We start from the raw sequence: 14,147 nt of genomic DNA, 5'->3' as shown, positions 1-14,147 counted from the left end.
CACAGGATGTACCTGAGTGAAAATATCGACTTTGTATGAAAATGCTTGTACTTTGATTCTGAATTTGTGCCCTCCCAATAAATCAAACAGAATTTGCCTGAGGGTTTTTTACACTACAAAAATATGAGAATAAAAGCCCTGACCCCTTTCCTCTACTGGAACTGGGACCAAAACCTTCTGATCTACCATCTCTCCTATTTGCAAGCACAATGCGTATACTTTTTCCCGATCCCAGGGATCTGTGAGTTGAACTCCTGCCTGTAGCCCTGACTTATTAGAAGAATGAACAGACTGGAGGTGACAGATTCCCATGCTGGGAGGAAGGCCCCCAATCTTCCTCCTACTGGGAAGGAGTCATTGGGTTTTGGGGAAGGGTTGAGGATTACACAGGATTCCTACTTTACCCTTACCTCCGTAGCCAGACCATTCCAGGGCCAAAAAATTATACCCTGAAAAGGTCAAGGAGCACAAACATGCCTTAGAGGCAGAATCCCCTGAAAATGTCTACATCCAAAGCGATCTTCTAGCCGAATTTACCAGGGCTGAAGATCTAACAGACATTCTTACTGCTTCTGCAGAAGAATCAGTCAAAACCCCTACTTCCTTGAAAAGCATAGGAAAAGATTTTAAAATCTGATCTCTAGAAGTACCTACAACTAAGTGAGACCTAAGCTAGGACAACCAAAAATCCAAATTCCTGGCTACACAGGTTGAGGAAAGGACTGGCTTGATACTATTCACAGTAGAATCCCAGGCCCTTTTAAGAAAAACGTCCCCTTTCTTATCCATAGCGTCCCCAAGGACTCCCATGTCCTCAAACATAAGGCTGGATTTTTTTGAAACCTTTGACAAAAGGTGCATCCAATTTAGAGTCTTTATTCCAAGGGTGCGCAACCCCTTCTTTTAAGACTATTGGAGCCCTGGCTCCTTCCATTCCAACTTAATCGCCTCCTTAAGGAATTTATGGACAGGAAAAACCCTGAGCTTCTTTCCCTGAAGAACCTCATACATTAAGTCATGTCTAGAGAGCTGGACCTTGTCTATTTTTAAAGTCTTGTAAATGGCCTCCAACTCGTCTACCTCACCTAGAGAGCTTGTACCTAGAAGACCACGAACCAGACTTGCCCCCCCCCCCCTCCTCTTCTTCTTCTTCCAAAGAACTAACTTTATCCTCGTTCCAGAAGAGGCTGAAGAATACACCACACAGAAGCCCTATCAGGGACCTCCAGCCTAACTTCAACGGGTGGACAGATCTTGGCTGTGGAAGGGCCAGGCTCCCCTGAGGACAGAGGAGGTGGGGTAGGATTCTTAAAATCCTCCAAAAAGGTCTTGAAGGAACTGAATGTAGTTACCAATTCATTTTTGACCGCCAACAGCAATTTGACACAAGCTGAGGTACAGTCCTCGTTTAGAAGACTATTAATACAAGAGCAGCACAAGGGCTTGTTCCTTGTTCCAGAAAGATCCCAGCTTAGCCACACAAACAGCACATTTTTTTTTCTAAAGGTCAGGGTCTGGATCTTTAGTCTGTAGGCAACAAAGAGACCCCCCAGGCTCGAAACCATTTATCTGCATAACACACCTTGTGCTCCAGCAGAAGAAAAAAAATGTGCACTGTCAGAAAAAAAAAAATCAGCCCATCACCTGTACCTGACATAAGTAGAATTCACACAGGCATACATTTGGGATCCCTTGCCACTGCCATTACCTGTGAGGAGCTGGTGCTTGCCTGCCTGGAATCAACCACCAGAGTAGTAGCCACGGGAGGATCCATAAATTCTGGTCTTTCCATTTCAGCCTCTGCTGTAGCCAAGACCACCTGCACCAGCTGCCCATACAGGCTTTTTCAAATGGGGATCGGGACCAGCATCCCCTGGCATCACCTGCCTCCCAGAAATGTCAATGCAACATCCAGAGCCAGCAAGGAACGCAGAAGCATCGCCCCCCCGCTATACAAGGAGAAAGGCCAGGCAGCAGTGCAACTCAGAGCTGCCTTCACCACCACCAAGGCTAGTTAGCAGTCCCCCAGTTACAACACAATAGCTCAACGGGGAGATCGCTGCACTAACATTGCATAGGTAGTACAGCGTCCTCTCAGTTTTTCGTTCAACCTAGCAAGTTGTACTTAAAGTGTGTACTAGGTTTAACACTCCCCAGACTGACAATGCTGATATCTGTTGTGCCCCCTGTGTTTCTTCATCCAGAGTGGGGGAACTCTATAAGAAGAAAACCAATGCAGCCACCACATCTCATGACTGTTAGGTCTCATGCACACAGGGAGTTTGTTGCAGCCACTTTTAGGGGTGTCAGTCCTCTATATTTTTTTTTTTTTACAGCTTCAAAAACACCCCTCGTTATTAACCTATGTGTCCATGCACACAGACTTTTAAAAGCTTTTAGTAGCAGGGGCTTTTAGAAGCTGTAAACAAAAAAAAAAAACCTGCCGGTGCGTCCAGAAGCAGTAGTGTTTTGGCAGAAAACCCGCTGGACACCTCTAAACATACCTAACAGCACCTAAACACATGTTAACATTAGTGTGTTTAATGCTAGAACATCAATTCATACCAATGCAGCTGCATTTAAAAAAAAAAAAATTGACAGCACTAGATTCAGCAGCTGCAGAAGTGGGAACACGTTACATGTTCCACCTGGTTGGAGCACATAACATGTTTCCAAAGGAGAACTTATCTTTTAAGTTGCAATTTATTATATTTTTATACGGTTTTATTTTGTCCATTTAAATTTGCTTCTACATTGAACACTACCCTCTTCCCAGACTGAATGCTTCTATCCAAGAAGTGTCTCTTTTGCTCCTCTATCCAGAGCAGACTGCCCATAAGGCTAGGTTCACATCTGTGCTAGTGCGGAACGGTCACACAAAATTGCGCTGCTTTTAAGGAAACATGCGGGGTGCCATTAACTCTTAATAGCACCCCCATATACTGAACGTGGTGTGGTTTCTAGAACATGCAAATGAATGGTGCCAAAGTATGCTGCGGTTTCTATGCGACCAGAGTTTAAGAAAGTTTATGGACTTTTTTTCCCTGCAGGAAATGTAGCACGCAGGACAATGACAATGTGAACCTAGGATAAGACCGGAAGTGTATTAGGCTACGTTCACACTAGCCTACACGGTAATAAACAATTTTACCATGCAGGCTAGTGCCATGTTAACTCCAGCAGAGAAGACTGCAGTGCATGTGTTTACCATGCCATGAAGCTCGTTTCCTCCCCCCCACTTTATTTGAAGTGTCACATATTGATATTTGACATATATCACTGCACAGCAGCACAGTAAGCCTAGGTTCACACCTTTGTGTGGGCCAAGTTTGTACGGGCACAGCAGCCCATTAATTTATATGGGCTACCGTGCCTTGCAAAACACAGAGAAAAGTTCCCTGCACCCTTACAGAAATTACAATCCGCAAAAGGAACTGCACTACAGTTGCAGGTCCGATTTCCAGTGTGAGCAGCATATCAAAATTAATGGCACCCACCCATAGGTCACGCTGTGTGCTAGTGGTTGCAGCTGCGGGAAGAAGTGCGGATCCCACAGTGGTTTCCACCAGCACAAGTGTGAACCGAGCAGACAAGCTGCACTTTACCACACATCACAGCAACATTGTGGTGTGAAGGCGGCATACGGAAAATATTCTAGCGAACTGCGTTTATCCAGTGCGGGTTACCATAGTGAATGAGCAGTTACTGGATGGATCACCAGTGCACATACAGGGGGAAAAAGAAAAAAAAAAAACGAATGCGGCCAGTACATTTAAGGATTGGTAAGCTTAGTGCATGATGATACAGATTTGTTTTTGGTGTTTACCTACTTCAAAACTGGATACCTTCATCCCCTTCCTGCCCCAGGCCAATTTTCAGCTGTCACACTTTGAATGACATTTGCGCAGTCATGCAACAGTGTACCCAAACTACATTTCTCCCCCCCCCCCCCCCAAAATATAGCCATTTCTTTTGGTGGTATTTGATCATTTTTTCCTAAATAAAATGAAAAAAAAATTAAAAAAAATTTTGGAAAAAAGATTTTTTCTGTTATAACATTTTGCAAATAAATTATCTTTCTTCATACATGTATGCCAAAATGTAATTTTCTACATTTCCTTGGTAAAAATAACAAACATCATCATATGTTATATAGCCTGTGTGAAAGGTATAGAGTCTACAAACTATGCTATATCTGAAAACTGATCAATCCTGATGTACTGATTCTTGAGACCCTAAAATGCCAGGATAGCACAAATACCCTCTAAATGACCAATTTCTGGAAAGTAGATAGTCCTACATACTTAGTAAGAGGCATGGTGAGATTTGATGTTAGAATTTGTTGGAAAAAGAAAAAAAAAAAAAAAAGGGTGGGGGTTCCACATTTTTTTTTTGTTCAACATACAGTCACCAGTGCTACAAGACCATCAGCAAGAAGTTTGACGAAGAGACACTTGTTGGAGCAATTATTATCAAAAAGAAAAAATACAAAATAACCATCGTCCTCGGTCTGGAGCTCCATGCAAGATTTCACCTCATGGGGTAAAGATGATCATGAGAAAAGTGAGGGATTAGCCCAGAGCTACACAGGAGGAGCTTGTGAATGACCTCAAGGCAGTTGGGACCACAGTCACCAAACAAACCATTGGTAACAATACGCCGCCCATGGATTGAAATCCTGCAGTTCCTGAAAGGTCCCCGTCCTCAAGAAAGCACATGTACAAGTCCATCTGAAGTTTGCCACTGAACATCTAAATGATTCAGAGAAGGATTGGGAGAAAGTGCTGTAGTCAGATGAGGCCGAAACTGAGCTCTTTGGCATTAACTCGACTTGCTGTATTTGGAGGAAGAAAAATTCTATGACCCTAAGAACACCATCCCTCAAGAACAGAGGTGGAAACATTATGCTTTGGGGCTGTTCCTCTGCTAAAGGTACAGGCTGACTTTGCCACCTTGAGGGGCCAATGGACAGGGCTATTATAAAATCTTGCATGAGAACCTTCTTCCCTCAGAACACTGAAGTTGGGTCGTGGATGGGTCTTCCAGCATGACAATGACCCAAAACATACCACCAAGCCCCACAGTGAAACACACACAGCACACAGTTAACCCTTTGATCGCCCCAGATGTTAACCTCTTCCTGCCCAGTGCCATTAGTACAGTGTCAGTGCTTTTAATTAGCAGTGATCTCTGTATTGGTGTCACTGGGGATGTCAGTGACACCAAGTCAGTTCCCCCCCAGTGTCAGAATGACTGCTGTAGTCCCGCTATAAGTCACTGATCCCATTACTAGAAGAAAAAAAAAAAATTATATATATATATATCCATTTGTAAACGTTATAACTTTCACGTAAACCAATTAATTTACAGGTATTGGGATTTTTTTTTTTTTTTTTTTTTTAGCAAAGACATGTAGCAGAATACATTTTGCCCTAAATTTGACGAAATTTTATTAAATTTATTGGACATTTTTAACCACTTCAAGTCTGGACACTTTTACCCCCTTCCTGTCCAGGCCAATTTTCAGCTTTCAGTGATATCACACTTTGAATGACAATTGCGCGGTCATGCAACACTGTACCCATATGAATTTTTTAGCATTTTTTGAGACAGATAAAGCTTTATTTTGGTGGTATTTATTCACCACTGGGGTTTTTATTTTTTTTGCTATGTAAATGAAAAAATCCAAAAATGTTGAAATAAAAAGTGTTTTTCTTATAAAATTTTGCAAATAAATAATATTTCATCATAAATCTTGGCCAAAATTTACTAAGTTATCTTTTTAGTAAAAAAAAAAAAAAAAAAAAAACACAAACCACCCAAATTAGTTTACAACCAAAAATTATAAAAACTTTTTTTTTTTTTGTTACATACTGTCACCCTAGCAGTACAGTGTCACCATGGTGACGCTCCCAGGGAGCACGCACAAGCAGGGTGCGCGGAGGCCATTTATAAACAGCCACCCTGCACTGCCACTGTCCAGCCTTTTTTATACAACGGCCGGACGGGAGGTGGTTAATAGCAAAAAGTCATTTTTTTTCTCAAAATTGCCAGTTTTTTTGGTTTATAGTACAGAAAATAAATAATGCACAGACTATCAAATACCACCAAAAGAAAGCTCTATTTGTGGGGGGGGGAGACGTAAATTTCATTTGGGTGCAGCAATGCATGACCGCGCAATTGTCAGAGTAATGCAGCGCTGTAACCAAAAACAAATGGCCTGGTCAGGAAGGGGGGGGGGTAAATCCTCTGGAGGGCAAGTGGTTAAATACCACCAAAAGAAAGCTCTATTTGAGTGGAAAATAATTTGTCATATGGGTACAGTGTTGCACGACTGAGCAATTGTCAAAGTGCAACAGCGCTGAAAAGTGGCCTGGGCAGGACAGGGGTAAGTGTCCGGCAGGCAAGTGGTTAACAATTAACTGCTACAGAATGTATAGCTGCTTCAAACTTTTAGAACTGTAGTTCCCCTTTAATAGCCGGAAAGATGCAAACCTGGCACCTAGCTGAAGCAGAAGTCCCAGCACAGTGCCCTAAGTATGCGGAGAGGGGACGGCACTGTGTCTGGGGACAGAGAACACATGGAAAGTTCTAAGCTCAGCACCCCCACTGACAGAACACAGAAAACTACGGCAGGTGAGTGAGGGGGGAGGGGGGAGGAGGGCGGAGCCCCTGCAGTCAGGGCCTTACCGAGTGGTTGACTCCCCACATGAAGACGCTGACGAGCTGGTCATTGGCTCGGAACACCTTCACCTTCTGCTGCACAAAGTGTTTCTTCTTCGTCTTGGTCTTGGCATTGGTGGCGGGCAGGATCCCCACAGCCGCCGAGGAAGCAGCGGGCATAGCGGCGGAGGAGGACATTTCACCACACCGCCTCCTCCTCAGGGTCAGACGTACGCTCAACCGCCGCCTCTGTCTGCCCCGCCCAACTCACCTGAGCGCCGAGCGCGCCTGCGCACTCACGACTCTCCGCCACCGCCCCGCCGGTTCACAAGTCATGTGACCTGGGGTCAGCGGCAGCATTCAATGATTTGCTGTTAGATGTGGCGGATATGGCTGTGTGACTGTGTACCAGCTTATGGTGGGACTCTTATACCCCACTAGGCTCAGGACAAGGAGTGACAATTAGAAACTCCCTTCAAGTAGAATTTTGGATGGAGACAGGGAGGGAAATAACTCCTGTCACGGCTGTGTTCCATTGGCAAAATTTCCCTGCACTTCCTGCCCCATAGCCAAACAGGAAGTGAGAGGAAATCCATGCAAATTAGTTTCTTGGGGAGCCTCAGTTCACCAGAACTAGTGTCCCAATTGGAAGATTTTGCTTTTATTACTTTTCTACGGACAACTCAAAATTTCGGATTTTCTTTTACTTTCAATGATAATGATAAATAGGGTGAATCTCCATAATGGGGACACAGACTGCAATAAAAACTGACAGGGGGACTAGTCCCTTTCCACTCTATCCAAAACTAAAGGAAAAGATTTGCCTTTATTCATACTTTTACCACTTTCAGTGTCTGACATCCTTCTGGTCAGTTAAGTAGCAGAGGGGGTTGTTAATCAGTTTCAGCTGCTTTGGTGTTAATGAAACTAACAACAGGTGCACTAGATGGGAAACAATGAAATGACCCCCAAAACAGGAATGGATTTACAGGAGGCCACTGACATTTTGTTTCCCTACTCATCTTTTCTGACTTTTTCCAGCAGGCCACTGGTGTGAATGTCTCTGACCAAACAATCAGAAACAGACTTTATGAGGGTGGCCTGAGGGTCCGACGTCCTCTAGTGGGCCCTGTGCTCACTGCACGACACCATAGAGCTTGATTGGCATTTGCCATTGAACACTAGAATTGGCAGGTCCGCCATTGGCGCCCTGTGCTTTTCACAGATGAGAGCAGGTTCATCCTGAGCACATGTGACAGATGTGAAAGGGTCTGGAGAAGCCGTGGAGAACGTTATGCTGCTTGTAACATTGTTCAGCATGACCATTTTGGTGGTGGGTCAGTGATGATCTGGGGAGGCATATTCATGGAGGGACGCACAGATCTCTACAGGCTAGACAATGGTACCCTGACTGCCGTTAGTTATAGGGATGAAATCCTTGGACCCATTGTCAGACCTTACGCTGATGCAGTGGGTCCTGGGTTCCTCCTGGTGCATGACAGTGCCCGGCCTCATGTGGTGAGAGTATGCAGGCAGTTCCTGGAGGATGAAGGAATTGATATCATTGAATGGCCCCAATGCTCGCCCGACCTAAATCCGATAGAACACCTCTGGGATATCATGTTTCAGTCCATCTCACACGGCCAGATTGCACCTCAGACTGTCCATGAGCTCAGTGATTCCCTGGTCCTGATATGGGAGGAAATACTCTAGGACACCATCTGTCATCTCATTAGGAGCATGCCCCGACATTGTCAGGCATGCATACAGGCACTTTGATTTTCGGGGTGTCTTTGAATTCAGTCCTCTGTAGGTTGATAATTTTCATTATCATCAAACAATGGGGCATGTAACGGAACCGGATCCGGACTGCACTTGGGTATTTCCGTTAGATTCCCGCTTCCCTGTCTGAACACAGACCCGCGGACACCACCGCTGACCATACAGGACGAGACAGCACCAGTCTTGTCTTAAAACAGGAAATGGACTGCTTTCTTTAAACACAGACACAAGATATATACAGAGGGTGGGGCAATACATTTAGTAACAAGAGACACACAGCAGACACCCCCCACCAAGCCAATACACAAACACATACATCCCATAATAGTTTACTGGCCAGCAAGACACAGTAGAACAATGGGACCACCTGGCAGTAAACAATGAACAACCCCCACACCCCACCTATACATGTCTACACAATATCAGGACAGACCACCCTGTACCCCTAATGGGCACTTACACATACTAGGGATATGAGGAGCTGAGACAGGGGTCTCCCCACCTCTCCAAAGGGGGCTGTGTTCCATGGGCCCCCCACCCAAAGTGACTCCCGTCACAGGGCATCCTTACGTTGCTAACATATTATCCAGTCCATATCAGTATAGATATCCAGCATGAGATTTTTCCTCATTGAGATCTGATGTGTTTTCAAAGCATTCCTTTCATTTTTTTGAGCAGTGTATAAAAGATGATGTAACACTGGGTAAATTAGATACCAAATATGTCACGCTTTAAGGTTACATCCGCCTGTGGAATGGTGCCAGACTACAGTACTTAAAAATCTCCATAGGCAACAGTTTAAAAGCCTTTACAGGTTACCAGTTTAGAATTATACAGACGGTCTGGTGCTTAAAATGATTTCCGTTGCTCTGATGTTAGTGGCGGTACCTCACATTGGTGGTGCAATCAACGTTTTCATTTGTGCGTGAGGACGGGGCAATGGGAACGCTTTACATTTTTATTTTATTATTTTATTTTCAAAATTTTTTTTCACTAATTTTTTTCATCTCTTTTATTGCCATCAGATTGGATGAACATCATCCTTTGTGATAGCATAGGCCAAGACAGGTTCCCATTTATGGAGAGATCTGGAATCTATCTCCTTTGCCCTCCAAAGCATCTAATCAAACCAAGATCAGTTTGATTAGACACTTGTTCAACCCAGTAAGGGCTTGTTTACATGAACCCGTAACTGGAAGTGACAAAACCCTCGTCACTTACGATCTCTGATGTCACACAGTGAGAGGAACAGCATCAGCTCCTCTCACTGTGTTCTGGGAAGCCGTTGCATCCTTTAGTGGGCTCCCCTATTGCATGGGAGAGTAAACGGAGAGGCAGGAGGGGGTGGGACCCCCTTCTACCACCTGTAAAAATAATCCAGGGGATTTTTAGTCACTAGGATTACTTTTACAGTGAAGGAATCACAGGCCTTAAAAAATGATATCTTGATCACCGCTGCAGCTGCAGCAATGATCGAGATATCACCCTGATAATCTAGCAACGTACCAGTACGTCACTGGGCAGGAAGCAGTTAAAGAAGTATTAAACCAAAATGTTATATATTGCAGCTTGCAAATCAACAGATGTGGTGGCTGCATTAGATTTCTTTTTTTGTTTTTTTCCCTCTTTCACCTGGTAATCTGGCCAGTAACACACCTCCTCTATTAGAGTGTTAGTGTATGTGTGTTTGTGTGTGTGGGGGGGTTGTCAGTTGAACTAGCAGATTTAAATTTACTAACAAATTAAAGCCAAACTCCAGCTCACACTTTATAATCAGTTACAGCAAACAGTGTTTTCCTTTTGGGATAAAGGTTTTACATAAATAAATAAAAGACGATTGTTGTATGATCTCCAGTTAGTGGTAAATAGGTTTTTCCAGCCCTCTAACTGCTGCATCTGCAGGAGAGCTTGTTCTTTTGAAAAACAACAGATTTATTGACCAGATCATTTCAGACACATTCCTGGATTGAGATCAGACTCATGTAAGTATAATGGGGGCTGCATGCAGAAGGTTTTTTACCTTAATGCATAAAATGCATTAAGGTAAGCAACCTTCTGCCTGTATAATTACTTTAAATTCTTATTGCTTTGAGAGATATTTCACTTCATCTTCTGAGAGTATGATAGGAAGTGAGTGGAAATATACGACTGACCATATATGTAACAATCTTACCATAATATTGCTGTACAAGCAATTTTAGATCTACTAAAATGATTTAATATGAGATAATAATAGATTTACTGAAACTATGTAATAGAAGATAATAATCATAATAGAGATACCAAAACTATGTAATATATAAACCATTCAATCAATTGGCATCTAATCCAAAACGCCATAGTTGGAAGATCTAAAGTGTGAAAATTTAGAGTGTAAATTTAGATTGTAACATGTGCAGTGATCTTTACAACCACTTTAGCCAATTCTGACACTTCCCTCTTCCATGTAAAACTCAGCATATAACCCCCAAATATATATATATATATATATATATATATAGTATATGTAAATTATTTTTTTTCAGCAAAGGTCCTACAAAATATATTGGTGGTTGTTGTAATATTAATGTCAATATGTCAATATATGCGCATTCGTTTTTTAAATACAAATATTTGAGGAAGAATGCACTTTAATTTTGATGCACACAAACTCTACACTTTACGTTTTTTTGTGGGGCATATTTACTGTCTTGACATTTTAAGGGCCTCAAGAAATGAGAGTCCGTCAGTACATCAGGATTGATCAATTTTCAAATATACTGTATATACCATAGTTTATAGACTTTATAACTTTCACACAGACTAAATAATATACACTAATTTGGGTTATTTTTACCAAAGAAATGTGGTAAAATACATTTTGGTCTAAATGTATGAATAAAAATTATTTATTTATTATGTATTTATTTATTATTTATATTTAGTTTTTTTTTTTTCAAAATTTTCAGTATGTTTTCATTTATATGGCAAAAAAAATAAAACCCAGTGGTGAATAAATATCACCAAAAGAAGGCTCTTTTTGTGTGAAAAAAAATTATATACATTTCATTTGGGTACATTGTTGCATGACCAAGCAATTGCCAGTTAAAGTAGAGCAGTGCTGAATAGCAAGAAATGCCCTGGTCATAAAGAGGGAAAAACCTTCCGGAGGTCAAGTGGTTAAATATGCTTTAATTTACTAAATTAAAACAATTATGGATATCCACTGTTATTCACCTTGAAATTATTCAAGTGACAAATAAACACTGTATGCTGAGATTCTTATATCATTTCCTGGGCACCTTTATCACCATGTTTTTGGGTCACTCAGCTGATGTTTATGGGTGTATACCTGTTGGCAGAGGCAGGGGTCACAGAGTTACATTTTTAAACAAAAAATGCCTAAATAGAAAATGACCAGTCTTCAGTACCCATGACAATGTGAGATTTACAGCAGATGTCTTCTGAGATACCTTAGCTCAGGGGCAGGCAACCTGCGGCTCTCTAGCTGTTGTGGAACAACATTTCCCATGAGACATTGCAAAATTGACAGTTACTGCTATGACTTGCAGAGGCATGATGGAGCTTGTAGTTCTGCAACAGCTGGAGAGCCGCAGGTTGCCTACCCCTGCCGTAGCTCATCATACATTTAAAAGGACACTTGCCATAAGAGAAATATGAGGGTTGACAACCCCGCATGAATCTTTTAGCCAGCTACATCCCAGGCTCAACGAATGTGTTATTTTGGCCTTGTTGTCCCTTGTTTTTGCCGCAATGGTGCCTGAAGATAACAGAAACCAGATTTCTTCTGCTGAATAAAATATTTTTTTTTCCAAGGTCATTTAAACCATCCAGAGGCAGCCAGGCTGAGATTAGTAACCTGGAGATTGAGAGAAGTCTAGAGAAAAAGACAATTTCACATTCAGTCATTGTCATGCTCCTTTAGGTCAGAAAACAAAATACATTCTACTGTTTGAGATGCATTTTCTTCCTATTTGCCTCAGAAAATTCATTTGTTCCCATGTGCCCATCAATCAGTCAGGCCCTAGACTTCCCCCAGAGGAATGTGGATACAGATCTAGCGTATAACAATATCAAGATGCAGATTTCAGCCATATCAATCGTTTGGTAAAACTCAGTGGGCCTTGGTTCCAACATGTGACATACAATCGAAATTAGGCTCTCATGAAAGCAAGTGAAAAAATGTGAAATAAACAAAATATTTGTGATATATAACGCTAAATGAAAGTATCCATGGAAAAATAAACATACAGTTGTGTTCAAAATAATAGCAGTGTGTTGAAAAAAGTGAATAAAGCTCAAAATCCTTCTAATAGCTTTTATTTCCATACACACAAATGCACTGGGAACACTACACATTCTATTCCAAATCAAAACATGAAGAAAAATATATCAAATATGTGTTGTTCCTCTAAAAAAATTGAAGAAAAGTGAATATTAGACTGTTCAAAAAAATAGCAGTGTTTGTATTCTTCTTTACAAACTCAAACATTCACTATATAAACTGAAAAATGTTTGAAGATTTTGCTTTCCTTTGAATCACTTAATATTTAGTTGTATAAGCACTGTTTCTGAGAACTGCTGTACATCTGTGTTGCATGGAGTCAACCAACTTCTGACACCTGTGAACAGGTATTCCAGCCCAGGATGATTGGACTACATTCCACAGTTCTTATCTATTTCTTGGTTTTGCCTCAGAAACTGCATTTTTGATGTCACCCCACAAGTTTTCTATTGGATTAAGATCCGGGGATTGGGCTGGTCACTCCATAACGTCAATCTTGTTGGTCTGGAACCAAGATGTTGCACGTTTACTGGTGTGTTTGGGGTCGTTGTCTTGTTGGAACACCCATTTCAAGGGCATTTCCTCTTCAGCATACTGTAGCATGACCTCTTCAAGTATTCTGATGTATTCAAACTGATCCATGATTCCTGGTATGCGATAAATAGGCCCAACACTGTAGTATGAGAAACATCCCCTGTCATGATGCCTGTTTCTTGAATTCAGTGTTTGGGGGTCGTCTGACAAACTGTCTCCGGCCACTAGACCCAAAAAGAACAAACTTACTTTCATCAGTCCACAAAATGTTGCGCCATTTCTCTTTAGGCCAGTCAATGTGCTCTTTGGCAAATTGTTACCTCTTTAGCACATGTCTTTTTTTCAACAGTGGGACTTTGCGGGGGCTTCTTGCAGATAGCTTGGCTTCACATAGGCGTCTTCTAATTGTAACAGTACTCACAGGTAACTTTAGACCTTCTTTGATCTTCCTGGAGCTGATTGTTGGCTGAGTCCTTGCCATTTTGGCTATTCTTCTATCCATTCGAATGGGAGTTTTTCACTTTCTTCCACGTCTTTCAGGTTTTGGTTGCCATTTTAAAGCATTTGCGATCATTTTAGCTGAGCAGCCTATCATTTTCTGCACTTCTCTATATGTTTTCCCCTCTCCAATCAACTTTTTAATCAAGGTACACTGTTCTTCTGAACAATGTCTGGAACGACCCATTTTCCTCAGAATTTCAGAGAGAAATGCACTGTAACCAGCATGTACAACATTTGCTGCCTTCCTTCCTTAAATAAGGGCAATAATTGCCACCTGTTTTTCAAAGAATGAATGACCTCACTAATAGAACTCCACACTGCTAATATTTTGAACATGCCCCTTTCAATTAGTGATTCAATTACACAGAATCAGCAGCATGCA

At 41.9% G+C, this 14,147-nt stretch overlaps 1 protein-coding gene across 2 annotated transcripts in view; it reads right to left on the bottom strand.

Annotated features, from left to right (window-relative positions):
- PIP4K2C (phosphatidylinositol-5-phosphate 4-kinase type 2 gamma) overlaps positions 1 to 6,942 on the bottom strand; it is a 142,644-nt gene extending 135,702 nt beyond the window's left edge. For both annotated transcript variants that reach the window (XM_089681394.1, XM_089681404.1), the window contains exon 1: positions 6,691 to 6,942. In XM_089681394.1, the coding sequence (XP_089537520.1) occupies positions 6,691 to 6,861 (171 nt within the window). In that variant the 5' untranslated portion in view covers positions 6,862 to 6,942. The remainder of the gene's footprint in view (positions 1 to 6,690) is intronic.
- Positions 6,943 to 14,147: the final 7,205 nt, after the last annotated feature.

The sequence above is a fragment of the Staurois parvus genome, unplaced genomic scaffold (genome assembly GCF_062004578.1).
Source record: "Staurois parvus isolate SC_StPar_1 unplaced genomic scaffold, SC_StPar_1.0 ptg000017l, whole genome shotgun sequence".
Lineage (NCBI taxonomy): Eukaryota > Metazoa > Chordata > Amphibia > Anura > Ranidae > Staurois > Staurois parvus.
This window is presented reverse-complemented; position numbering and strand designations above follow the sequence as displayed.